Below are 26,505 nucleotides of genomic sequence, written 5' to 3' on the forward strand. Positions count from 1 at the left end.
ATGTGCAGGAAAATAGAGCATTTTTTTTCCTTTATGCGACCGAAATGCGTAGGAATCTACACATGTGAACAAAGCCATTGAAAGTGTGAACCCAGCCTCAGGATTCAAGATCTGCAAATGTTTCAGTGGAGAAGTAATGACATAAGGCTTTTCTCCTCTTTTTAAAATATAGATGCTATGCTCTGTGTGACTTCTTTTTTAATAGATAGTCTATTGTAATGGCATTCTTGCATTTACATCATACCTCAGGTGAAATGTGATTGTTCCCATCAAGAGACACCAAGTAATCTTGTAGATATGATACCTTTTAATAGCTAACAAAAATACATAATCTTATTGCGAGCTTTCGGACCTCTCAAAGTCCTTCCTCAGGCATAATGAAACAGATCTCGATGGGACATATATATATATATATATATATATATATACACACACACACACAAATATTCACACATGAAAGGGCACAGACATAGCGAGACTAATTTGCACTTAAAACAATACCATACAAGATGAGCAGAGAAGTAAATACTTAATTAGTCCACTGGTAAGGAATAGAGATGAGCGAACGTACTCGGATAAGCACTACTCGTCCGAGTAATGTGCTTTATCCGAGTACCGCTGTACTCGTCTTGAAAGATTCGGGGAGCGCCGCTGCTGACAGGTGAGTTGCGGCGGGGAGCGGGGCAGAGCGGGCGGGAGAGGAGAGAAAGATCTCCCCTCCGTTCCTCCCCGCTCTCCCCTGCAGCTCCCCGCTCCGCAGCGCGTTCCGAATCTTTCAGGACGAACAGAGAGGTACTCGGATAAAGCACATTACTCGGACGAGTAGTGCTTATCCGAGTACGTTCGCTCATCTCTAGTAAGGAATGTAACAGTTTTATGATCTCTACATTAGTGTTAGGGGGTGTCAAGTCTGTGTGTTATCTTTCCTTCAAGCCTGCAAATAAGGAAGATGAAACAATAACTCTGCAGCGCCACCTAAAAGGTATCATATCTACAAGATTACTTGGTTTCTCTTCGGGCTCCTTCCTGTACTTTGGCGAGAGCGATGCCAGGCTGTGATTAACGGCCCAATATCTCTCTTGCAAACCTTCTAAAACCCCTGGATGCCTTTTCATGTGAAAACAGCCTCGCATCACTGAAGGGGTTCCCTTCATTCCATTGCATTCAATGGGGCGGCAGCAGCACCAGCCCCATTGAAAGCCATGGGAGAAGATTGCGATCCCCTGCTGCAGCTGTAACAGCTGCAGCAGGGAATTGCTTGGATGTAAAACCCCTGGATGCTGTCACATCCAGGGGTTTAACCTTTTTCTCAATGGGGCCAGCCCCATTGAAAACATATGGAAACCATCACAATCCTCTGCAGCTGCTGTGACCACTGTGGCAGGGGATTCCTTCATCCCTGTGTGGATTCCGCTCATCACTGAACACTGTGACAGCAGCGGCAGGGTGATCAGTAATGAGGGGACTCTCCACGGGTGATGAAGGAATCCCCTGCTGCTGCTGTCACAGCAGTGGCAGGAAATCGCAGTGTTGTCCCTATGTTTTCAATCGTGCCGTCACTGCTGCCGCCGGCCCCATCGGGAACAATGGGCGATGTTGCAAAAAGATAAGACATGCTGTTTTTTTGTTTTTTGTTTCACACAACATTGTAGGAGTGAAAACATCGCAAATGAGAATGAAACCATTGAAATTCATTAGTTTCATAATCATGCATTTGCACTCACTCTCACAGCATGAGAAAATTGCCAGATTTTCTCGCCAGTGTGAAGGCGACCTTACTGAGAAAACAATCACATTTCGCTCTACTGCCCGAAACATTTTCTCAAATTCTATGTGCCCAGTACTTCCTCTGCCCCACAGATGATACATAGGCTTGTATGGTTCAAGATTTAGAAAGGTTTTTGGGACAATTTTCATGCCAGTCAGAGAAATCAGAAAGCACTACCTCCTGTCCATGATGTGTCTTGTATTGTAGTTTAATTCCATTGAAGTCATTATAGAATATGTATTTATTATCTTAGGTTTCTTTGATCTGTAAGTGACTCAATAAAAAGTCAGCCACATACTGTTTGTTCAGCTTTCCTTTCACTACAAAGGGGTTCTGGCACTTGTTCATTCAATGCATTTTCAGACTCCCTCAAAAAGGACTTTTTAGCATGTTTTAACCCCTTAATGACGCGGCCCCCTTTTTTTTTTCCATTTTCATTTTTTCCTCCCCCCTTTAAAAAATCATAACTCCTTTATTTATCCATCGACGTCGCTGTATGAAGGCTTGTTTTTTGCGGGACGTGTTGTAGTTTTTTTTAATTGTGCTATTTAAGGTTCCATATAATGTACTAAAAAACTTTTAAAAAATAATAAGTGGAGTAAAATAATAAAAAAAGGACATTCCGCCATCTTTCAGTGCGTCTTGTTTCTATGGCGCACAAACTACAACAAAAATGACATAACTTTATTCTATGGGTCAGTACGATTGCTACGATTCCAAACTTGTACAGTTTTTTTTGACTGTACTACTTTTTTTTTTCAAAGACATTTCATTTTTTTCAATTATTTTTTGCGGTCATCTTGTGCGCGCAATAACTATTTTTCCATCAACGTAGTTGAGCGAGGGTTCATTTTTTGAGGAAAACATACGACTTTCTGATCGCTTTTTATTGCGTTTTTTCTGGGAGAAAGTAACTGAAAAAGTGCATTTCTGGCATTCTTTATTTTTTTTCGGACGACGTTCAGCGTGCGGGGTAAGTAATGTGCTACTTTGACAGATCAGAGTTTAGGGACGCGCCGATACCAAATATGTTTTTTTATTTCCACATTTAGATTTTTTAATAGTAGATATGGCAAAAGGGGAGTGATTTAAACTTTTTTACCTTGTTTACCTGTGGTAAACAGCTGACGCCCGCGCTGTATGCAGAGAGGTCGCCCTGCGACCTCTCTGCATACATACCCCGACGCTCCAGGACGTAAATGTACGTCCTGGAGTGGGAAGGGGTTAAAGCATCACTGTCAGCTCCGCTGACATGTATATATTAGGGTGGTTTCACATCTGCGCAGGAAAATTGCTTTTCTGCTCTATTCGGGGAGCAGGAAAGGAGAATCCCCGCAGCCAAACAGTTCCATGAAACGTTAGTAAATACCTGTATTCCCAATGAAATAACACTTCTGGAGCAACTTCTCTTTAAACTTTACGTCAGGACATTCCTCTGCTAATCCTATTAGAAATTTATAAAACAAAATTGACAACTGGGTGTTATCATTCCTCTTGCCAAAGAGGCATGTGTCTGTACAGTGTGATACTATTAGCAATGATTGGAGAATGTCTTTATCCCCTTAAGGACACAGCCTATTGTAGCGTTCAGGACTTAACGATTTTTGGGGATTTTCATCTTCATTTTTCAAAAGCCATAACTTTTTATTTTTCTGTCGACAGGGCTGTATGAGAGCTTATTTCTTGAGTGGCGAACTATAGTTTTTATTGGTACCATTTTTTGGTGCATATAATGTATCGTAAAACCTCTATTATTTTTTATGAGTGCAAGGAGAGAAAACACATCAATTTTGCCATTGTTTATTTATTTTTTTACGGCATCAATCATACAGCATAAATGACATGATACATGTTTTCTGTGGATCAGTACAATTATAACGATACCAAAAATATTATTTTTTTTAGGTTTTTCCACTTTTGTATAATAAAACCCCTTTTTTGGAAATAATTATTTTATCATCGTTGTAGTCAAGTTCCATAACTTTTTTATTTTTCCATGGATGGAGCTCTGTGAGGGCTTGTTTTTTGAGTCACAAGCAATAGTTTTTATTTGTAAGTCTTTTTTGATCACTTTAATCACTTTTTAGGAGGTAAAATATAGAAAAGAAGTATTTCGTCTCCATTTTTTTACAGTTTTTGCTGCGCAGGAGAAATAGCATGCTCAAATTATAGTACAAGTCATTATGGACACGATGATACCCAATGTGGGGTTTTTCTTAAAAATTTTTTTTTTATACAAATAGAGGAAAATTAGCAAAAAAACCCCGTACACTATTCTTTTGTTTTCTTACACTATTTATGTCCCCGTAGTTGACCTATATCATAGCAGCTATGATCGCTTTTTTAAGGTATTGCAATGCCCTATCACTTGTATTAGCGATCATAGGTAATGGCTAGCCGGGACGCCTGTATCTGGCATCCTGTTGCCATGGCAATCTGTTGGCCATCCACAATTACATCACGGGGATTCGATGACGCCACAGAGGGAGCGTCCTCCTACTGTAAACTCCTTACATGCCGTGATCTACATAGATTGCGGATATAGAGGGTTAACAGCAGGGGTCACTGTCCGCATGTACCCCCACTGTTGGAGTGGGAGGCCAGCTATCAGTAACAGCCGACTCCCACTGCAGGTTGGCATGGGCTCTTTTCTGGTCCTGTACCATCAATATTTTGTAACTTTAGGTACCATGCTGCCATTACGTAACCTTACATCCTGTGGCGTTAAGGGGTTAATACTCAGTTGTCAATTTATTCCATGAATTTCTAGAAGGAACAACAGTTTTTTACAAAAAGATGCTCCAGAATTGTTATTTTCTACAGAATACAAGCATTTACTAAAGCAGGAAGGCTGACAAGTCACTATTTTCAGGATGGGTTCTGTGTGATACATAATGTGAAATACTTTGTATTAGGTGCATGTAAGCTGATGGCTATGGAAGAAAAGCAAGCAGTTCACTGTATTAGGCTGGGTTCACACAGGGTGGATTTCCCGCGGAAATTAAGTGCGGAATTTTGTTGCGGCAAATCCGCCTTCGATCGCTAATCCCGGGATTACTCAGCCATGTGGCCGAGATTTGTCAAAAATCTCGTCCACACGGGACGGTCAATCTGTCGCGGCAAAGCTGGCACTGCGGCGCGGATTCCCTGGCCGCAGCATGTCTATTTTTTTCCCCCGTTGCGGATGCGCTCTTCTCTATGGAGGAGCCGGCCGCAATGAAAAACATGTGGCCAAGCCGCTCCAAAACCCACGGCTGGGTGCCACGGCTTTTGAAGCTGTGCTTTCCAAGCGGAAATCTATGCGGGTTTCATGAGATGTCCGCCCAGAATGCATCCCGTGGGAACCCAGCCTTATAGTGAAAAATGATTTACAGTATTCTTATATAGAATTGGTACACTGAATCAAAGACAAGAAACATGAAAATATCAACATTTATTGTCATAAACCATAAGAACAGCGTTACATATATACAACCAGAAAACAAAGAAATCCAATCTTAAAAACCTCATTTTTTCATCAAGACAACTGAAACTATGATACAAAACGATTTGCAGTGCGGATGAACTTTTTACTGGAAGTTCACCTCCAGAGTTGCATCCATCTGCATCACATCTGTTGCTAAAGCCAGAAGGAGCTTTAGAGGAGTGTTTTGGGTGTCTAACTGTTGCTTTTGCAACTATACCCCCCAGATTTGCTAACTACACCTCCTACCGTCACATAAAAAATGCTAGTGGGTGACAAAGCCAGAAGAACTCTCAGGATGCTTTTACATGTAATGGAATATTTCGATGTCAAAACCCACACCAAAATCTGCCAGTCTAAAATACAAATTTTGACATTTATTTACAAAATGGCTTAAAAGGAGTTGTACCAAGATTTGTAGTTATCCGCTATCCACAGGATAGGGGACAACTTGCTGATCGATGGGGGCCTCGCACTGAGACCCTTACCGATATCAAGAATGGGAGTCACATGTCCCTTTCTGCCTGTGAATGTGGAGGTCACTTCTCCCGCCGCAGTGATGTTCGGGAAAATGGAGCACTAGTTGGGCATGTGCGGTCTGAGCTACATTCATTTCAATGGACTGACGGAAATACTCAAGCGCTTGCCGCTCGGGTTGCAGTAACCACACAGTGAGGAGGAGAATGGGACACAGAACCTGTGTTCTTGAGACTGGCAGGGGTGAGACCCCATCAACCAGCAAGTTATTATTCCCTATGCTGTGGATAGCAGATAACTTGAAATCTTAGTACAACTCCTTTAAGCCACTTTGTAAATCCATATCAAAATTTGTATGTTAGACAGGCAGATTTTGGTGTGGATTTCTCACCCGGGCGGAGTATTGCACAGAATCTTGTGAAATATTCCATTATGTGGGAAAACACCCTAAGGGGACCCTTTAATATTCCTTTACCTCTCTACTTTATTTTTCCCCTAACAGTTTGGCCTGTTCCATGTAGAAACCATGGAGTCCTGTTTTCCAACACGTTCCCATTCAATCATGTGAACAGGATATCAAGGCACAGCTGTTTTTGAAACGTATGACATTTCACCATAGAAGACTACAACTCTCAGCAATCCTTGTAAATTTATAACAGCTGGTTAGCTAAAGCTTAGAGACCATTGCACTATTGACAACATATCCTTAGGATAGGTCATCAATAATTAAATCTGCAGGTATCTGCAATTCAAAGGCCCTGTTCTCCTAGTGGCTGTCAGTGTATATGGAGCAGGTTGGTAATACAGACACTGTTCTCACTGATTTCAAGCCTGAATTACAAACCTGGACCACTGCAATGTGTACGGTGCCATCTGCGTCCTGATAGATGATCAGTCAGGGTCTTGAGGGCTAGACCCCCGCTGATCAACTATTGATGACCTGTCCTGAGGATAGGTGATCAATAGCACCAGTCATAAAGCGCTATCTCTCTAGATTATTTTGTAAAATAACAAGACAAATAACATAAATATATATTTTCTAGCCACTTGTAGGCTGTATTCACCATCCAATAGTTTTTTCCAGCTCTAAAAGATACTCCAGTGAAATGTGCCACCCTGTGCCCCTAAGCCCCACATTTGTTTTTTGGAATTTGTAACCATTTAACCATCTGTGACAAAAGAAAGTGAATTCAAGCATTGCAAAATTATCTAAGATTATATGTATATATATCTGTTACAACCCAGGAGTAGCAGAAGCTGCAGAGTTTAAGAGTGCGGAAAATAAAAGATTTCAAAAAAAGGAATGGAGATTAAAATGGACTCCATTAATGGTCTATTTAACATAAGTAGGTGCAATTATTTCTGGTGGACAGCCTTGAACAAAGTACGGTAAGGCATGTAACATTTGTCTATTTATTTGATGGTGCAGTAGTATCACTCGTTCGTCAAGCCTACAAATTGCCACAGTTTATGGTCTGTCTTCAAAAGCCAAGTTATCTGCACCTGTAAGAAGAATACAGAGTTAGGCGCCAGCTCAGGTGTTGTCAACAATATTAACAAAATTAACTTTTACTCAATTGGCCACCGTTCTACTGAGGAAATCCCCCTCCCAGTATGATACCTACTATATGTAGGGAATAAACTGTTACAACTATTTTTTTGTACTCTATAAGATTGTCAGATGCATCTACTTCCACTTTTTTTTTAATTTCCAACTTGGTAAAATGACCCATAAGTATAGAGATATGAGTCGACCAATATTGCTCTGTTACTGTTATGCTATTCAGCAATAAGTTCCTATAAACCAATAGCAAATCCCACAAACTCAAATAATGTTTTAGGTCGCCAAAAGAGGTATACAGAGGTTGGCCAAAAATATGGAAACACCATATGAAATGCATGCCTTAAGTTACATGGGATTATAAATCATATTTTAATAAGAAATCCAGAGACCAATTGTAAGTGGAGGTAATATGAGACAGATACTGCCGGGCAGATGTGAACACTTGCCCAAGCAATAAGGTTCTATTAGTCGGGGGTTCGAGCCACTGAGCTGCTGTCACCCGTTGGCTCCCAAAACCACTGAGAGCAGGGCAAGAGGTGAAGTAAACATAAATTTGGCGGGATAGCTCTCTGCCAAGCAGGGGTTAAAAGGGCAGCTCAGTGCTAATAATTAAAATCCCATGCATTTCGTATAGAGTTTCCATATTTTCGCCCACCCACTGTATATCCAATTATGCTGTAATTGCTGCAAAAAATTAAGCAACAAAGAATGACATCAAAGATCAATTCTAAAAAAAAAAATACGGTAAATAGTGATAGATTATGCTGCTATGCCAAATCTCCAACAAGCTTTAGCGATCTCCCCCTGAATTAGGTGTTTATGCTGGACATAACACAGAGGCGTCTATTTAACAAGTAATCATTTTTTCAAACTTGCAGTCTACTTAAATTGAGTTGAGACATGTCCCCACATTAATTTATAGGAAACACCCTCATCCTCAGAGTATCTGTTGTATGTACTAAGATGTTCGGAAGCAGTTGGGACACAAAAGGGTAAAATACATATTTGTCAATCAGTGCTGCTGCAAGGAAAGGAGCTTGATGCAAAAGTAATGTGCACTAGATTGGTTCTGCACGCAAAGATTAGTAGTAATACCGTTCATCCCTATAATCCTCGGGTTCCTACATCAGAATGTAATATTTATACAAATATTACAAACAGACGTGTTAACGGAAATTAGCATGGTCATGCATGTGCTTACAGCATACAAACATGCAGCATGAAGGCAACAAGAGCTCACAAACTAATGACAGCTGAAGAAAGTTAGTCTTGCAGATACAGAATGCTGACTAAAACTTACTTACCACCTTATTTAGTTGGGTAAGTGGCATAGCCCGTTGCCTCACCTGGATATGGTGGTGGACACTGTACAGGATATGCAGATGGGTTTGCCACAGGTATGTATCCTGCTGAAGGCGGGGAATATGGAATTTGCACCATGGGCTGATGGCGAATAACATTAGTGACTGCCATGGGTCTAGCTGTAGGAAGACAATAGAGTGAACATACATTTTGTACTATACAGACTGAAAGTACAATAAATCAGATTTACCTTTGGTGAATGCAGCGCAACATACAGTGTAACTGCAGAAGGAACCATTGTCAGCTATACGTTCCTTAGAAGAATTCCTTTGTTTATAAGATCTAGTACAGGGCAAGATACATGTAGTAGAGCACATATGGTCAAACTCAAGGTCCATCCAAACTGTAATTTTATGTGGCCCATGAGTTCCAGGCGCAGAAAGACTGACTCTTCACTTTCCCTGGAGGACACAGCCAACGCTTAGTAGAGGGGCCAGCGGGAGTATGGCAAGGGGGTACCATTATGGATTCTGAGCTCCGGCATGCACCTCCACATCACTCTGTTCACCAACTCACAGGTCGTGGCAGAGCTCTGACCCCCTACCCAGACCCCCTAGCCATCCTCCAAGGTAGGAAGCTTGGTGTTAAAAAGGTGGAAGCGGAGAAACCCCATCATAGTGCATAGAGCTCCTAAGAAGTAGTTACATTTAGGTTTCATTCACACAGAGAGATGCAGTTTTGGTTCATGCGTTTTTACATGGACCGAAACTCTCCATATTCACTGCGTGTTTGGATCTTCTTGCATTATTTTTTTTTTTTGCACCAGCTCTTTAAAATCGCCCACAGACGTCCTAGACATGCTATATGAAGACAACAGCTGACTCCTCCCTCCCGACTCCTGCTCTCCTGTACATGCATTGTTAGCGTAGGAGCTGGGAGGAGGAGTCAGATGTTATCTTCATACAGTACGCCACTTCTGCAAGTGAATTAAAGATGCTTGTAGGATTGAGTTGTTCACTGCGGGTGCGCTGTGATTTGTTAAAAAATAATATTGCATGTATTTCAATAGGAAAAAATAAAAATCGCATCTCACTCGACTGCAACTCGCATGTACATGTGAATGTGATGCAATTTTTTTTTCTCACCCATAGAAAACAATGTGCGAGATTTCTGCGGACTCGCAGAAAACTAGAACATGCCCCAATTTTTCTATTTCGCAATGTTACTTCAAGGAAAAAAAATGCACATGTAACTAGACACATTGAAAACAATGGGGTCCATTTCAGTGTGAGTCTTGTGCGTTTTGCAAAGTGAGAAAGTTGCTCATGCGAATGCGCCCTCAGAGAGTGATGCAGTCTACCCAGTAGTCTAGTGATTGCAGGAACCATTATAGTGTATACCCCAGCTGTGTGCAGAAACTCCTCATGAGCCGCTGGTGTGGACAGTATATGGACCCGAGACAGCAGGAGAGATGAAAGACCTGGAGAATATGAGCCCAGAAGGTCTGAGACAACATTCCTTCACATATGCCACTTAGATGTACTTACGCTGTGAGCTTCCAAAGCACATACACAGGGACTTGCAGCAACAAGCGATGATTGAGGCAACCACTATTAAGGAGATTACGAGGCCGCATCCAATTACAAAGTAAAGGCTATGAAAGAGAAAAAAAGTATTAAAGCTTGACTCAGTTGAATGCATCCATTGTTTAAGACACTCCATTCAAATAGGTTTGAAACATTAATAACATTATCAGGTATGAGGAAACTAGGTGATAAGTCTGACAATGAGAATTTTTAAAAGGTCACTTCAGTATTAACCCCTAAGGGACTGTCTAACAACCCCTTTGAGGAAGCAGCTGTTTTAGGCTTTTAAGAGGATGTACTGTATTTTTAAATCATTTTTTTTGTGTTAAACTTATTTTTAAGAATATTTGGTGTTTTTATCTAAAAACAACAAAAAACAAAAATAAAACCCTGAAATCTTGCAGTTTTCACTCAGGCCACTAAGCTTCATAATAGTCTGACACTTCCTGTTCCTTAGAGAAAACATTTCAGCAATCATCTCACTATACTCACAGGCATTACAATGAAAGGTAACATCTATAAACATAGATAACACAGGCTCTACCATTCACAATAGGTGACGAGCACAGCTCATTCCTTCCCCTCTCTACATAGTGACTGGTCAGAAAAATAAAAACAGATTAGAAAATTTTTTATCAGTATTTAATTTTCATTTTAAAAAATCTAGGTGACATTTTTGTTAAGAAGACAGAATTTATAAGCTTTTGTGTTGCCAAATATGTGATACAGGGTCATGGACGCTCTAGTAGCCTGTTGGGCCACCTCAAGCTTGGATGTTGCCATTTTCTGAAAAGGGGTTATCCCACGACATCAAATCACCAATCACGAGAACGGGAATCCTCTGTCCTCCCATATGAATGAAGTGATGACCAAGCATACTCGTTGCTGCTCCACTTTGCTCCATGGGACTACCAAAGAAAAGCAGATTGCACAGCTGGGCAGTCTCTAGCAGGCCCATAGAAATGAATGGAAAAGTAGCACACATGTTCAGCTGTCACTCCAACACCAAAGTGGTCTCCGTTTAGGTCCTTAAGAACCAAAGTGTTTCGGTCCTGAAGGTATAGACAATTTTATGCATGTGGTTGTTGTTTTATGTCCCCTTTTTTTCTTGGGCTGCAAAAATTATTTCTGCAGTGTTTTTTTTCATGACATATAGAACTATTTTAATACATCTTTTCACACATTTTTTTGCATTTGTTTCATAAGGGGGAGTGTACAAAAGTTTAATTTTTTTTAATTTACAGCCCTTTATTTTTAAAATTAGTATATTTATGCTAAAATAACGTTTAGGTATTGGTACCCCTTTTTATTTCGGACGTTTTGATAACTTTTACAGTCTCTGATTACGGGGAGGATATTACCACAGTTTTAGGTTGGTGTTGGTGGTGTGTTTTTTTTGTTTTTTTGTTTTAAATATATTTGTATTTTATTCTGTAATTTTTTTTTTTACTTGTTGTTGAAACAATTTTTTAAATCCATCTCACCCATTATGTCATGTAAGATGCCTGGGGGACAGTCACACTGTCATTTTTTTTAAATTTCACTTTTCCACTGTAACTGGAGCATCCATAAGAGCACCAGTTACAGGAGAAAACATCCCTTAACCCCTTGAGTGGCACGCCCGGAAAAGTTCCGTGACGAGCTCCACTGCTCATAGCAACATAGCCCGGAAGATTTCCGGGCTATGTATCACTATGGGAGCTGCAGAGCACAATGCCACAAGCTGTGACAGTGTGCTCTGCCTGCACAGACCCACAGAGAACAAAGCAAGGGCTTTGAAAAAACAGCAGAAGATATTGCCGACATGTCGGCAACCTCCTGCTTTGTTTACAGGTTGCCATAGAGACCATCGGCTTGTCAGAAGCAAGCCGATGGTCTCTGTGGCAGGGAGAGCTGGTTGTTAGCTGTCAGAGGACAGCTAGGTACTAGCTCTTACAGCAGAGATCAGAGAAAACCTCCGATCTCTGCTGTGTTAACCCTTTACATGCTGCAGTCTATGTGACTGCAGCATGTAAAGGGTTGTCACTGCAGCATGTAAAGGGCTGTCACCATCGGACCCCCCGGAATGTGATCAGGGGTCCTGATGGGTCCCTGTGGAAGTCCCCTAAAGGGACAAAAAAAACTAAAAAATTTTTAAAAAATTTTTAAAAAAAAAGGTAAAAAAATTATTAAAAAAATAAAAAAAACACTTGTCTCCCTTTAATTTGTAAAAAATCAAAAATACAATCACACATGTGGTATCCATGCGCGTCGTAATGACCCAGAGAAGGGCGTTAATACATTATTTAACCCCTTAATGACATGGCCCCTTTTTTCTTTTTTCCCCATTTCTTTTTTTCCTCCCCCCTGTTTAAAAAATCACAACTTGTCCCGCAAAAAACAAGCCCTTATATGGCTGTGTCAATGGAAAAATGAAAAAGTTATGGCTCTTGAGACGCAACTGCAAAATTAGTTGAAATTCAATGATTAGACCATTTTAAAAAACCTGCCCTGGTGGGCACGACAGGGTGGTAGGAAACCCGCCACTCAAGGGGTTAATGTGACAATAGTTACTGGCAGAGCTAAACTGGACTCTCCTAAGACCATGCAGCTCTACCACGCCGGAGGTCATCAGCGATCGCTGGGTCCTATAGCAGTAGCATGACTGATAGAACTGGCATTGTGATGCATAGCGTGTCTTCTCTCTGACTTGTTAGGCTTGTAAATAAATACTTGTAGGGACAATACATCTAGTTAGGTAAGAGGCACTATTTCTCTCTTTGGTGAACATTACCTCCTCTTATATATTCTCGTTCTATTGATTTATTAAAAAGCTTATTATTGAAGCTTTAGTTGTTTAGGTAATCTTTAATAATACATAATTATTATTATTAAAGGGGTTGTCTGAGTCAATAATTTTTTAATTCGTGTTTCCCATATGTAAAAATAAAACATCCCTATACTCGCCTCTCCTGACTTTCTGCAGTTCGACCACTGTAGCTCCAGTCTCCCCTCTGTTGTTGTGTTGATAGGCTGCAGTCAGCCTTCATACGGGACCTAATATGCTGCTGCAGCCAATCACAGACCTCAGCACTCAAACACTGAGGCCTGTGATTTGCTGCAGCAGCATGTGACATCTTATATACTGGCTAACTGTAGCTTGTCAACACAGACCCAGCATGGAGGATGGAGTTACAGGGAGCCAGGAGAGGTGAGTATAGGGATACTTTATTATTTTTACACATGGGAAGCACAAATGTAATTATTTTTTTAATTAACTAGGGCAACCCCTTTAATGAGGTTGTCCAAGGGGGTTTAATAATAATAATCTTTATTTGTATAGCGCCAACATTTTCCGCAGCGCTTACATAGACAGGGGGAATACAGAAAGACAAAAGTACAGAAATGACAGAACCACGGTTATATAGTAATCAGTTGATGGAAACAGTAGGGGTGAGGGTCCTGCTCCAACGAGCTTACATACTACAAGTAATGGGGTGATACAGAAGGTAAAGGGGCTGGCGATGTGCGCGGTATGGCAAGGTGGAGAGTGAGGGATTCTATACACATAGACAATAGTCAGACATTTAGCTGTGTGACGGCAGAATCGGTATGACTGCAGGAGCGGTTTATGATGGGTAGCAGGGATTGCAGTCAATAGGTCAGGGAACATGTTATCAGATGGAGTACAGAGGGGTTTGTTTAGGGTTTGAGCGTCTATTATAATTAGACACCAATGTATTTATATCTGGTAATAAAAAGGTACACAAATCAGCTGTACTTCCTGAATAATTTAGACAAGATGACCCACTAGGGGTCTCCCCTCCTCCTAACGTGCTGTCCACTGTCTGCTCTCAAATGATTGTCAAGAGAAGTGGAGACAAAAGAACAGGGTGGGAGAGGAGGAATGAGCAACCATGGTCATTGAAACATAGTGTGCAGAGCAGGGATGGTAGAAAAGGAAAGACACCGACACAGACCTAGTGAAGGAGCTAATGGGTAGTTTTTTGCTACTTTTTATTCATATGTACATTGCTCAAACTTGCTCTGCATTCCTACATGATGATATTATGTCTGTGTGTTACAGACAGTTAGTGAACAGTATCTGTGGTTCTCTATGCACAGTCTATAGAACACAGCACACTAGCCAGTCTTCACCCATCAGTACAGAAATTATTGATATAATGGTCAAATATAGTGTTATTTCTCATATACTCACATATGACAGCTTATTCGGAAAAGTGAGGTGCACTCTAAAGTAGGTGAAGCATTAGAGTCACGACTCATTTATGAAAATTTTGCAACACTTTTTTTTTTTACTTGGAAAACAAACCATGTCCTACATGGCATTGTTTTAAAATTATGACATTCTCATCAGCTGGGTGTCTAACCTACTGATCAATCTGGCACATATTACGCTAGGTGAAAACCCGATACTGTGCTTGTATGGTGTGCCAGTATTAATCAATTTCCTCCATTGTTTGCTTCCAAATGTCATCATATGCTTCAAGTAAAAAAAAAAGGTTAGAAAATGTTGACTAATTATAGAGTACACACACACAGTCAAAAAAAAAAAAAGAGTTCAAGCACCTAGAAGAAATTGTCAGAATTGGTTGGGAATTTATATATGTGATTACAATGTTGATATAGGGAGGGGATAACAATATCAGAGCAAAAGCATCATTTATTGTGAAAAACTGACCTCTTGAAGGGAAGCTCAAGTACCCAGTTATACCACTTCTAGCTTGGATACAAGATGTGATACTGGTGGTCATGGAGGCTCTAGTACCATGTTGGGCCACCTCTAGCTTGGATGTACAATGTTATGCATTGAGGCATACAGGTTCCGTATAGTATCCTGCAGCGTATCGGTCCACATTTGCTGCAACTGAGCCTCTAGATCATGCAAACTCATAGGTTGTCGAAGTTGGTGCCCGAGATGGTCCAATACATGCTCTATTGACAATAAATCAAGCGATTTGGCAGACGACGGAAGTGTGACAATGTTGTGGGGACATTCCTGTGACCCACTTATGTAAGCAGCCGAGCATTATCCCGCTGGAAGATGCCTCTTGGAAGCCGCCATGACAGACAACACGTAGCTGCATGATGTACTGAACCTATTGCTGAGCTGTCATTGTCCCTTGTACCACTACTACAGGGTGACTGACTATTATATGCGATGGCCCCCCAGATCATCACACTAGCAGGGGGCAGTGTTTCGCTCCACAGCAAAGACAAGATTGAGGCGCTCACCCTGAGGTCTCCAGACACAAACATGGCCGTCGTTAGTGCCCAAACTAAACATGGATTCATTGCTGAAAATAACCTGGTTCAACTCCGTAGCAGTCCAGTTTTGTCGTCCAAGTCACTACCGCAGACAGAGGCAATGGTGGGTTGGTGTCAAAGGTAGTACATGTAATGGGCGCTGTGAGACTAAATGCTGTTAGAACTGCTTGTGCTTGTCGGACAATCAGACGATCCTTCCTAGTGGTGGTTTAGTTGAGGGTGTCCTGAGTGCAGTCGACTTGTGTGCATGCCATCACTGGTCCCAACATCCCCTAACAGTCTGGTCAGAATAGCCCAGGTGTCGGCAATATGTCGATATGACTATCCAGCTTCTCACATCACAATAATGCAGCCCTCTCAAACCCCATTAATGGGGTGAAATCTCTTCAATTGAGTTGCAAAAATGTCTAGTGGTCAACAAGCGCCACATAAGTGGAAAAAAGAGGTCACTACACACAAGGAGCCTCCGAGAGCCTTTTATAGAACAAGTGTTGAACCACTTTTGGGGCCTCAGGGGGCAAGAACGTTCATCTAATCACACGACAACTCTAATCATTTACATATCTGCCTGAGATGTAACTGCATGCCGAGTTTTGCAGCAGATATATATATATATATATATACCGTGTTTCCCCGATAGTAAGACACCCCCGATTGTAAGACGTATCGGGGGTTTCAGGGGGGGTCGGCCAATGTAAGCTGTACCCCGAAAGTAAGACATACCGTATATACAGTGGAGAAAAAAAAAAATCATTACTCACCTCCCCCGGTGTTCTGTCGCGCTCCGGCAGGATGTCGCTCGCTCCTCGTCCCAGCATTGCTTTCTGAATGCGGGGCTTGAAATCCCCGCCTCCAGAAAGCTAATACACACGCCGTCAGCCAGTTACAGCCATTCAATGACAGCATTGAATGGCTGTAATTGGCTGAAGGCGCACGTGGCTTCAGCCAATCACACTATTCAATGACATCATTGAATGGCTGCGATTGGCTGAAGGCGCACGTGGCTTCAGCCAATCACACCCATTCAATGATGTCATTGAATAGTGTGATTGGCTGAAGCCACGTACGCCTTCAGCCAATCACAGCCATTCAATGCTGTCATTGAATGGCTGTAACTGGCTGACGGCGTGTGTATTAGCTTTCTGTAGGCGGGGATTTCAAGCCCCGCATTCAGAAAGCAATGCTGCGTCGGGGACGAGGAGCGAGCGACATCCTGCCGGAGCGCGACAGAACGCCGGGGGAGGTGAGTAATGATTTTTTTTTATTATAAGACATACCCCGAAAGTAAGACATAGTGGGGCTTTTGGGGATAAAAAGAAAGTAAGACACTGTCTTACTTTCGGGGAAACACGGTATATATATATATATATATATATATATATATATATATATATATGCATGCAATGTCTGCATTGGTGGTGGGAATTGGCAAGAGCACAGTCCATATAAAGTTCATTCAGCTTTAATTTTAATCCAGCAACAGAAAAATCAGTGGAAAAATAGTCACTTGCAGCACATAAAACTTTGTGCAATAAACAGAAATAAAACACCTTCCTGCCCAGCTGGACACTAACTAGACAGCACTTTGCTCATCTAGTAATAACATAAAGCATTTGGCTGCAAATAATCAGAAGTTCACAGTGGACTTGTGGTCACTCCCCGGCTCTGACCCAGACTGCCTGGGATTACAGCCCTTTATGTCCCAGTACAGAGCTCAGTGGAAACATCTGAACTAATTGAAACCAAGAAGTCCTGTACTACATTTTCATCTCACCCAAGCTACATATCAGGTGAGATGTGCACTCCTTCCAGTACCCGTCCACTCACATGCCTACAATATATTGATTGCATAGAATGAAGATAATTTGTTACACTTACTTGGTCAAAATACACATGAATTGGGCCTGGTCCAGCTGTGTTCCTGGTATAATGCTGCAGTATCGTTGTGTGCAGGTTCCTGCACAAAATGAAAATATGCATGTCTGTCCTGCATGAAGAGCAAGGTCAGATCCCACATAAGGTGCACAGTCGTTACCGAACACTGGAGACCAAGAAACAAATAAGAAAATCAATAATTCATAAAATTAATCTAGCATTATATCTAGAACTGCAGTTATGGTTACTGAGAACCGCACACATTGCTTCTCCATCTTACAACTAATGCAGCGGCAGGGACTAGAGAAAACGGTTTCAGTTCTGGAAAATCCTCTATTATAGCAGATGTGAGTTGATGAAATGGAAGCCTTTCCAGCCCTCCAAACTGGATCACATCTGGATTCATTTCAATGGATCTAACTTATGAAGTCAGAATAGACAGGCAACCAAAGAGAAGACAAGTCAGCTTCCTGCTACATTACTTAATAATACTTAACATGGAATGCTCTTAGCTTCTTAAAGGGGTTGTCCCGCGCCGAAACGGGTTTTTTTTTTTTTCAACCCCCCCCCCGGTCGGCGCGAGACAACCCCGATGCAGGGAGGTAAAGAAAGCTTACCGGAGCGCTTACCTTAATCCCCGCGCTCCGGTGACTTCAATACTTACCGCTGAAGATGGCCACCGGGATCCTCTGTCTCCGTGGACCGCAGCTCTTCTGTGCGGTCCATTGCCGATTCCAGCCTCCTGATTGGCTGGAATCGGCACGTGACGGGGCGGAGCTACACGGAGCCTGCATTCTGCACGAGCGGCTCCATAGAAGACTGCAGAAGACCCGGACTGCGCAAGCGCGGCTAATTTGGCCATCGAAGGGCGAAAATTAGTCGGCTCCATGGGAACGAGGACGCCAGCAACGGAGCAGGTAAGTAAAAAACTTTTTATAACTTCTGTATGGCTCATAATTAATGCACAATGTACATTACAAAGTGCATTAATATGGCCATACAGAAGTGTATAGACCCACTTGCTGCCACGGGACAACCCCTTTAAGGGCTAATGACCACGGACGGATTTCTGCCACATTTCCCGCGGTGGAAATCCGCGGTTTTATTCCACAGCTATTATGTTCTATTGAACCTAATATCTTTCTGTCTTCCAATGCTCACACTGCGGAATTCCCACCACCAGCACGTCATGTGCTGCACTGCGCATGCGCGCCGGTTTACTGGACGGGACTCTCGCGGCAGATACAGAGAGGGAGAATGGGGTCTTTGTGGGGCGCCGTGTCGGACTCCGCTGTGATATTCCACTGGCGGAGTCTGACACGGCCTTGGGCAGGAGGCCTAACTTTGAAAGACATTGTTGTACAAAAAAAGTTTTCTTTGAGACCCACATACTGTATATATCACAATTTGACATCAAGTTCCTAATATTGCTGCATTTATTAAAGTGTGTGAAGGTAATAGACTACTAATGTGTAAGAAATGGTTTGTCCCAAAAAAGTTAGAACTAGAAATGGTGAAACACTACAACTGCAATTATGACGACATCAACATTTCTTTTGCACAATAAAACAAACTTTTTTTTGGAATTTGTATTTTTCCATTGACACAGCTCTGTGAGGGCTTGTTTTTTTGCGTGATGAGCTGTAGTTTTCAATGGTACCATTTTGGGGTACATACAGCTTTTTTGGTAACTTTTATTCTGTTTTTAGGGAGGTAAAATAAATAATATAAGCATTTTGCTTGCTTTTTTAGGTTTGTTTGGTTTTTATACAGTTTTTGCCGTGCAGGATAATTATTATGTTCAATTTAATGTACATGTTGTTACTGATACGATAGTACCAAAAATGTGGGACTTTCTTTTTTACTACAAACAGGGGAAAGTGCACAAAAAAGGGGTTTTTTTGTTATTTTTTATGTCCCTGTAGGGTAGGGGACTTGCTCAGATGATGCGTTGCAGGATTTTATTGTAAGCGATAAGGCATTGCAGTACAAGTGAACATAGGCAATGGCAACATGGGACACCAATATCTGGCATTCTTTGGCCATGCCAACCCATCGTCCATCTGCGATTATATAAACAGCAGCAGATATCTCAAAATTAGATCCAGCATCCATGTCTATGTGTGTCTCTCTCTCCCCCTCTGGCTCACAGTCCAATGAGTGGGATGTCTCATCCTCCTGCCCTGCAGTCAATCATGAGAGAGAAGACAGTGGATAGCTAGTTAGAGGGAAAGGGGACAGAACTTTAAAGTGATTTTTCAGAACAAAATTGTTATTTTAGGTAAATAAATAAATAAATAACAGTCTTTCTAATTATCTCACTGGCTATGATATAAGCACAAGTTGTTTGAAAAGTTAGTGTCCATTTAAGCACCTTTTCAAAAAGTGTTAAAGGTGTCCCATTAGAAACATATCCTTTCCAAATGCAGCCCTGGGGGTGATGAGCTAATCTCGCCAAGTGCTGCTCCTACCAGTAAACTGTTAATTCTGCTGGAGAAAGGTGGAGCCAGCCAGGTGACAAATCTACTGTTTTTCTTTTACAACTCCCATGCAAACCTATGTGTCTCCATAACAGAATACAAAACAAACAGTATAGGGTCATTCCAGAACAAATCACCCAAGGGGTAACACCCAACAATGTCTGATTAATATTAAATTTTGCACATTTATTCATTACTGAAACATATAAAAATCTAGGTTTTCAGACCCGTCAGGTCAAGAAATACAGGAGGGTCAATTTTCCAAAGGTCACTGAGAAGCATGATGTTTGATAATTCATATCTCGAAACTAATGGGCGTAGGAAGATGTGCAAGGTGTCATTCTCTTCATAAAATTATATAGTCTCTATAGAAGTTCAAGATAAATTGGATTAAAAATGTAAAAACTTTTTTAGGAACTGAGCCACTCCAGAGAGATAGCTGAGAAAACGTATATATATGCCCCATAGATTGAAGTTTCTTACCATGAAATTTCAAGTGGGCGTTTTTTTTTTGTAATTAAGAAAAATTCTTGCCGCTTACTGCCAATAAAATAATGCATGATTAAGGATACTGTTAGGTGATAGATAAGATATGGTGCGATTTATTATAGCGTGATCCGCGGCGATAAATTGCAAGCATGACACACTTTCCATTGGGATGCCGCGATTCTCCATGATGAACACATCATTAAGATAGGTTAATCGCGGAAAATCGCGGTGACATTAGTGCCCCCCACATGACAGTATATTGCAATGTCCGTGGACAGGCGGCCAAAGATGAATTTTTAACAAGAGTAAATCTCTCCAAAGCGTCCCTGCAATTTATAGTCTGAAGGATCTCCACTCCTTCCCTGTCTGTTCCATGTGTAACCAAGAGCAAAACAGTGATAATGCAGCAGTGAGCTGAGCATTATCGTTTATGCTGCATACTCGATGGATGATGAGCTGATCGTTTATCGCTCAGTATAAATAGCGTCTGTTCAGTACTGAATGGCCGCTATGTTAAGTCAATGGAGAGGAGAGGGGGGAGTGAGGAGAGAAATCTACTCCAGCTGGCCTGCTGTGAGCCAGAGATACTAGTTTCCGTGCAGCAGCTAGTATGTGCGGGGACGAGTGTCAGGCATCGTTTGCCCGACATTCGTCCCGTCTAAAAGGGCCTTAGCCTACCCCAGCTGCAGGTATTGCCTAATTTTTTCTCTCATCTTTCTTTTAATCCCCCTCTTTCCCCACTCAGTCTGCTGAATCGTGTCTCCATCCCCAGCACACAAGCCATCTACAACAGTGAGATGATGCGGAAACTTACTGGCAGTACCAAAATCAATATAGTTGCTGAAAATCAGGCCCGCCGCGGATTCTTCATGGAGAATCCACAGCGGGTCCCTCCTGCCCCGCGGACATGAGGCCTAAAAATAAGAATAAACTCACCTGTCCGGACGCTGCGGATCTTCCCTCTGGCGTGGCCGAATCTTCTTTCTCTGGCCCGGCGGATGTGCTCAGCACGCCGGCAGCGTGCCGCGCGCATGCGCCGGACACATCTGCCGGGCCAAAGAAAAAAGATCCGGCCGCGAAGGAGGGAAGATCCGCAGTGTCCGGACAGGTGAGTTTTAATTCTGGTACGAGTGTTCCGCGGATCCAGACGGCTTCCATAGGCTTCAATAGAAGCCTGCGGGAGCCGTCCTCGCGGGAGACCCGCACTAAAATGGAGCATGTCGCGTTTTTTTTCCCGCACGCGGATCCGCGCCTGAAGGGAAAAATGACATCCGTAGGTATTTAACTACCTGCGGGTGTCCAATGCATTCCTATGGGGCGCGGATCCGCGTGCGGGAAAAACGCTGCGGATTGTAAGTCTTAATATAGCCGTGGACATGAGGCCTAAATCCCCTTAAAAGCAAACTTTTATCAAAGGGGTTTGTCACACTGTCTCGCTGGGAGTGTTCATGTATAATATTGTAACGAGACAGCGTGCATGCGCAGTCTCGGCAATAGCATAAGCGTCGGCATTCCCTGCTAGACAGTGAATGCTACGTCACTATTGACGTAGCGTACACTGACCTGCAAGAAGGAGAATGCCGGCAATGGACGCTTCGTCACCGGAAGAAGAAGAATCGGCCCGCTGGAGGTGACGTGACGTGACCCAAGGTGGGTGGGGTGGGGGGCCAGGAGACGATCAGGGAGGAGAAGATCTGGTAAGAAGACTGACAGGGGGAGGGATAGGTAAGTACTGATTTTTTTTAAATGACAGAACCACTTTAAACTTTGAGAGATTATGTGGAAGTGAATGGAGAGTAAGTGCACAGAGAATTACTGCTACAATATGCCAGGAATTCAGGGGTTCAGTCTCACAGTGAACTCTCCGTGCACAGAGATGGCATGATTGAACCTACAAGTGTGCAGGAAGATATATACCAGTATGCGGTCCTCCTGCAACACTGGCTAAAAACAGGATCCAAAGACAAAATCCATGTGGACATTTCATAAGTTCTGAAGAACTTAATGGGACTCATTCAGATAGAAGTTCTATTGAGCCACTCCCCATTCCCTTTATTATTTCAGATTATAATATTATTATTATTATTATGTGCAAACAGGCCCTGTGGCCAGAAAAAGCACAGTACAATACGTCAATATGCAAGCACAAAAGTCTAGCTCATAAAGCAAAAACGTTGCGCTAAGGCGCGTGCAATTATGCTTATACTCATGTGAAGCCAGCCTTACTTGCGAATTTGCTCAGGATATAACCGTTTGCATTGCAGTGAAAATCTGCAACATTTTGCAATACAATGAGCAGAACGCATAGATTTTTTTCCTTGACATGTGAATGAGGCTTTGAAACCCCCCTGGATTGTTTTTTGACAAAGAGTGTACATAATATAGGAGATTTATGAAACTGTCTAAATACAAAGCTGACTTTTGCCAATAGCAACCAGTCATAATGCAGCTGGTATTCTGCTCTTGAAAAATGAAAAGTGAAATCTGTGCTGTGATTGAGTGGAACAGGTTACCACAGGAGGTGGTGAGCTCTCCTTCACTGGAAGTTTTCAAACAAAGACTGGACAGACATCTGTCTGGGATGATTTAGTGATCCGGCACTGAGCAGTGGGTTGGACCCGATGACCCTGGAGGTCCCTTCCAACTCTACCATTCTAGGATTCTATGATTGGTTACTATAGGCAACAAAGCCTGTTTTTCTTTTATAGTGTGATAAAGCTAGGACTACATAGCAAAGTGAATTCAATGACATTGTGACTGATAATTTGCCCCAAGTCAACAATCACAAAAAAATCCAGCAACTTTTGATTTCTTGTGATTGTCATGATGCTGACGACGCAAGTTGCAAGTCACAATGTGATTGCATTAATTTACATTAGACTGCAATATAGCTGGACCACAGTACGATCTTCGGCCACACAATGTGTGTTGGTTTAGGGTTACACAGTGATTTTGGTCATAATGTGGGTTGTGCGAAAAAGGTCACTGTGTAGTGCTGCGATATTGCATTGTCATTGAACTGAATGGAGTCACAGTGTGAGTCTCAGGTTGCTACAACATCCCAATCACAGTAACCGGTAACTCCACTCTCACAGGTCTGCAGTGTCACATAAAAAAAAAATCAGCGTCTGGGATCTGCATCCATTTTTCTGATGAGGTTTACAGCCAAGTAGCTTCCATAAGTATAGCCCATTGAAACAATGCGCTTTACCTGTAGTAGCCGATCAGCTGAAAGCCGCATTGCACAACCGTGGCGTTTCACAGTAAAATGGATATACTTTTCTGGCAGCATTTTTGAGGAGCAATGAACAAGCACCTCAAAATACAGTAGAAACACTGTGGATGTATATTAAAAAAATGCGATTTAACCCCTTAAATTGGTTCTGTCATTAGAAGACAAAAATCCTATACTCACCTATTCCTCCCCCATCAGTCTTCTTCCCGCATCTTCTCCCCGCTGATCTTTTCCTGTGTCCTGCAGTCCCCCGGGTCACCTCACCTCCAACCGGCCGAATCTTCTTCCGGTGACAAATCGTCCTTTCTCGGCAGTCTCCTTCCTTTAGGTCAGCGTATGTTACGTCACTAGTGACATTGCACTCATAGCCTAGTAAGGAGTGCCGAGCTATTGCCAAGACTGCATATGCACACTGTCTCTCTGCAATAGTATATAAACTCTCATGGTAAGACAGCGCACATGCGCAGTCTCGGCAATAGATCGGCATTCCTTCCTAGGTAGTTAATGTTACGTCACTAGTGATGTAACCTACACTGACCTGCTGGAAGAAGAATGTAGAGAATGGACGCTCAACTACAAGAAAAAGATGATCCGGCCAGCTGGAGGTAAGGTGACCCGGGGGACTGGAGAAGATCAGCGAGGAGAAGATGCGGTAAGAAGACTGACGGGGGAAGAATAGGAAAGTATTGTTTTTTTTTTTAAATGACAAAACCCAGGGTGTTTTGGTCCCAAAGCACCAGATACATTTTAGGGATTTTACCCATGTGGCAGATTTGCTGCCCTATTTTTTTTTTACCCAGATATTTTTTTCCGTGACATATAGGGCTATTTTTTATATCTTTTTTACTGGCCTTTTTCTCGTTTTATTCGGGTTAAAAAAGTCATGTTATTTTTTTTGTATTTAGTTATTTATTTTTTAAATTGGTATGTTTATGCTAAAATAAAGTACAGAATGGGTTCCTCATTTTGTTTTGGATGTTTTAATATATAATTTGTATAGTTTTGGATTGCAGGGCGAATGTAGCAACAGTTTTGGTTGGTGTCGGGTCATATTCTTGCTATTTAACCAGGAAAGAAGAAGGTAGAACTCGTTAAAAACTACTTCTCACTTCTCCTCCAAGTACTATGCTGTGTCTGACAGCCGAGGACCCAAGCTGCTCCTGCTTAATTGCAGGAGCAGAGGCTTTAATCCTGCACCATATTTTTACTATTGGCCGGGATTAAAGCCCAGGGTGGTGTTTAAGGGGTTAAAAGCATTGTGCAATCTAGTCTAAATGTTTTAGATACTTTTTACAAAGTTTTGAAGAAAAGTGTTCAGAATAAGTAGTATGACTTAGGCCTCATGTCCACGGGGAAAATCAGGCCCGCTACGGATTCTCCATGGAGAATCCGTAGCGGGTCCCTCCTGCCCCGCGGACATGAGGGATGAAAATAGCAATTACTCACCTCTCACACGCTTCGGATCTTCGCTTCGGATCTTCCCTTCTTCGGGGCTTCATCTTCTCTCCGTCACGGCCGGGTCTTCTTTCTTCGGCCCGGCGGATGTGCACGGCACGTCGGTTGCGTGCTGCGCGCATGCGCCGGCCCGAAGAAAAAAGATCCGGCCGCAACGGAGAGAAGATGAAGCCGCGAAGAAGGGAAGATCCGGAGCAGGCGAGTATATTCTGATTTTAGGTCCCGCACCTAAATGGAACATGGTCCGGATTTTTTTAATGCTCCATTTTAAAAAAAAATCACTTTTATTGACCATCCGCGGGTATTTATCTGCCCGTGGACATGAGGCCTTAGGCCGCCTGCAGACGAGCGGGTCGGATCCGGCAGCGAGAATTCTCGCCGCGGGACCCGACCCGAGAGCCTGCAGGGACGAGCGCGTACTCACCCGCGCCTGGCGGCCCCGGCTCTTTCATGTGCCGGCTGCCGCGCAGCCGGCGCATGCGCAGACCGTAGCCGGCGGCCGGGTGAGTGCGAGCCCCGCACAAAAATAGGACATGCCGCGGTTTGTTTGCCGCGCGAGATTTCGCGCGGCCAAACCGCAGCCGTCTGCATAGGAGTGCGTATTGTAATGCACTCCTATGCAGACTTTCAGTGGCGGAAATCCCGTGGGAAATACCGCCGCTGGATTTCCGCCCGTGTGCAGGCGGCCTTAGAGGTGATAATAAATGACACCAAGGCCTCGGCACACTTTTGTTTTAACCGTATAACACATGGACAGCATACAGCCTCATAATATTTAATGGGACAGCAAAGACTACAGAGTTTTTCACACATATACGGTCTCCGTGAAAAAACGCATCGTATCTCCTATTCTTGACTATATCACAGATGACAATTAGGATACGCAAATGCCAGTCAATGTGCTGGAAGTGCATGCATCAGGCAGCACACATATAGGTCTATGCGGTATCCGATGCAAGTTGCACCTGAGCCTCTTGGGTGCAACTCAGGCCCACGGTAAGCGTGCACCCGGGCTGAAAGGAACTGGTCACCTGGGAACAGCACCATAAAGTTATGGGTTCAGCGCCCAACAATCGCCCTATATAGAAGGGCTCACAAGTGTATCATGTCACATGCGTTCTGTAACTTCATGAACCCTACAAAGTTCTCTCCTACCATATCGCCATCCGTCGTTTACATCAATACACACCTATAAGCATGCAGTTTACAAATACTACCATTCTTTTCTCCGTCCTGTGCTGTTTGTTTCCTGCCACGTTATGTTACATAACATTGATAAACTTTACATAAACATGCAGAGACTGGCCAGACTGGCACACCAAAACCCACCTACGGGCACGCACATGATGCCCAGAGCAGCGATCAAGGTGGTCCCATCCATCTTATACATGATGAGTGCGGCTTGGATCCTCTTTTGTGGCTTCTTCTCTTGTGCTGTTTTCTCTTCACCTTCCTGTCCCCTCCTGCAGAGATCTGGAGCACAGAGAGAAGAGGGGGTGGGGTGTTCTCCATTAACCCCTTGTCTGATTACTCTAGTCTCAGA

General features: G+C 42.7%; 1 protein-coding gene across 2 annotated transcripts; it reads right to left on the minus strand.

The window, feature by feature from the left end:
* Positions 1-5,186: 5,186 nt before the first annotated feature.
* On the minus strand, positions 5,187-26,457 carry LOC136621067 (protein shisa-5-like). 2 transcript variants are annotated; one of them, XM_066596276.1, is made up of 5 exons: positions 26,292-26,457; positions 17,307-17,469; positions 10,122-10,228; positions 8,577-8,753; positions 5,187-7,211 (listed from the first exon to the last, which is right to left on the minus strand). In XM_066596276.1, exons 1-4 carry the CDS (start codon positions 26,350-26,352, stop codon positions 8,581-8,583), a joined length of 504 nt encoding a protein of 167 aa, XP_066452373.1. In that variant the 5' UTR covers positions 26,353-26,457; the 3' UTR covers positions 5,187-7,211; positions 8,577-8,580. The 2 variants fall into 2 exon arrangements, with proteins under 2 accessions (XP_066452373.1, XP_066452374.1); XM_066596277.1 differs by having other exon boundaries at positions 8,619-8,753; positions 26,292-26,455.
* Positions 26,458-26,505: the final 48 nt, after the last annotated feature.

The sequence above is a fragment of the Eleutherodactylus coqui genome, chromosome 3 (genome assembly GCF_035609145.1).
Source record: "Eleutherodactylus coqui strain aEleCoq1 chromosome 3, aEleCoq1.hap1, whole genome shotgun sequence".
Lineage (NCBI taxonomy): Eukaryota > Metazoa > Chordata > Amphibia > Anura > Eleutherodactylidae > Eleutherodactylus > Eleutherodactylus coqui.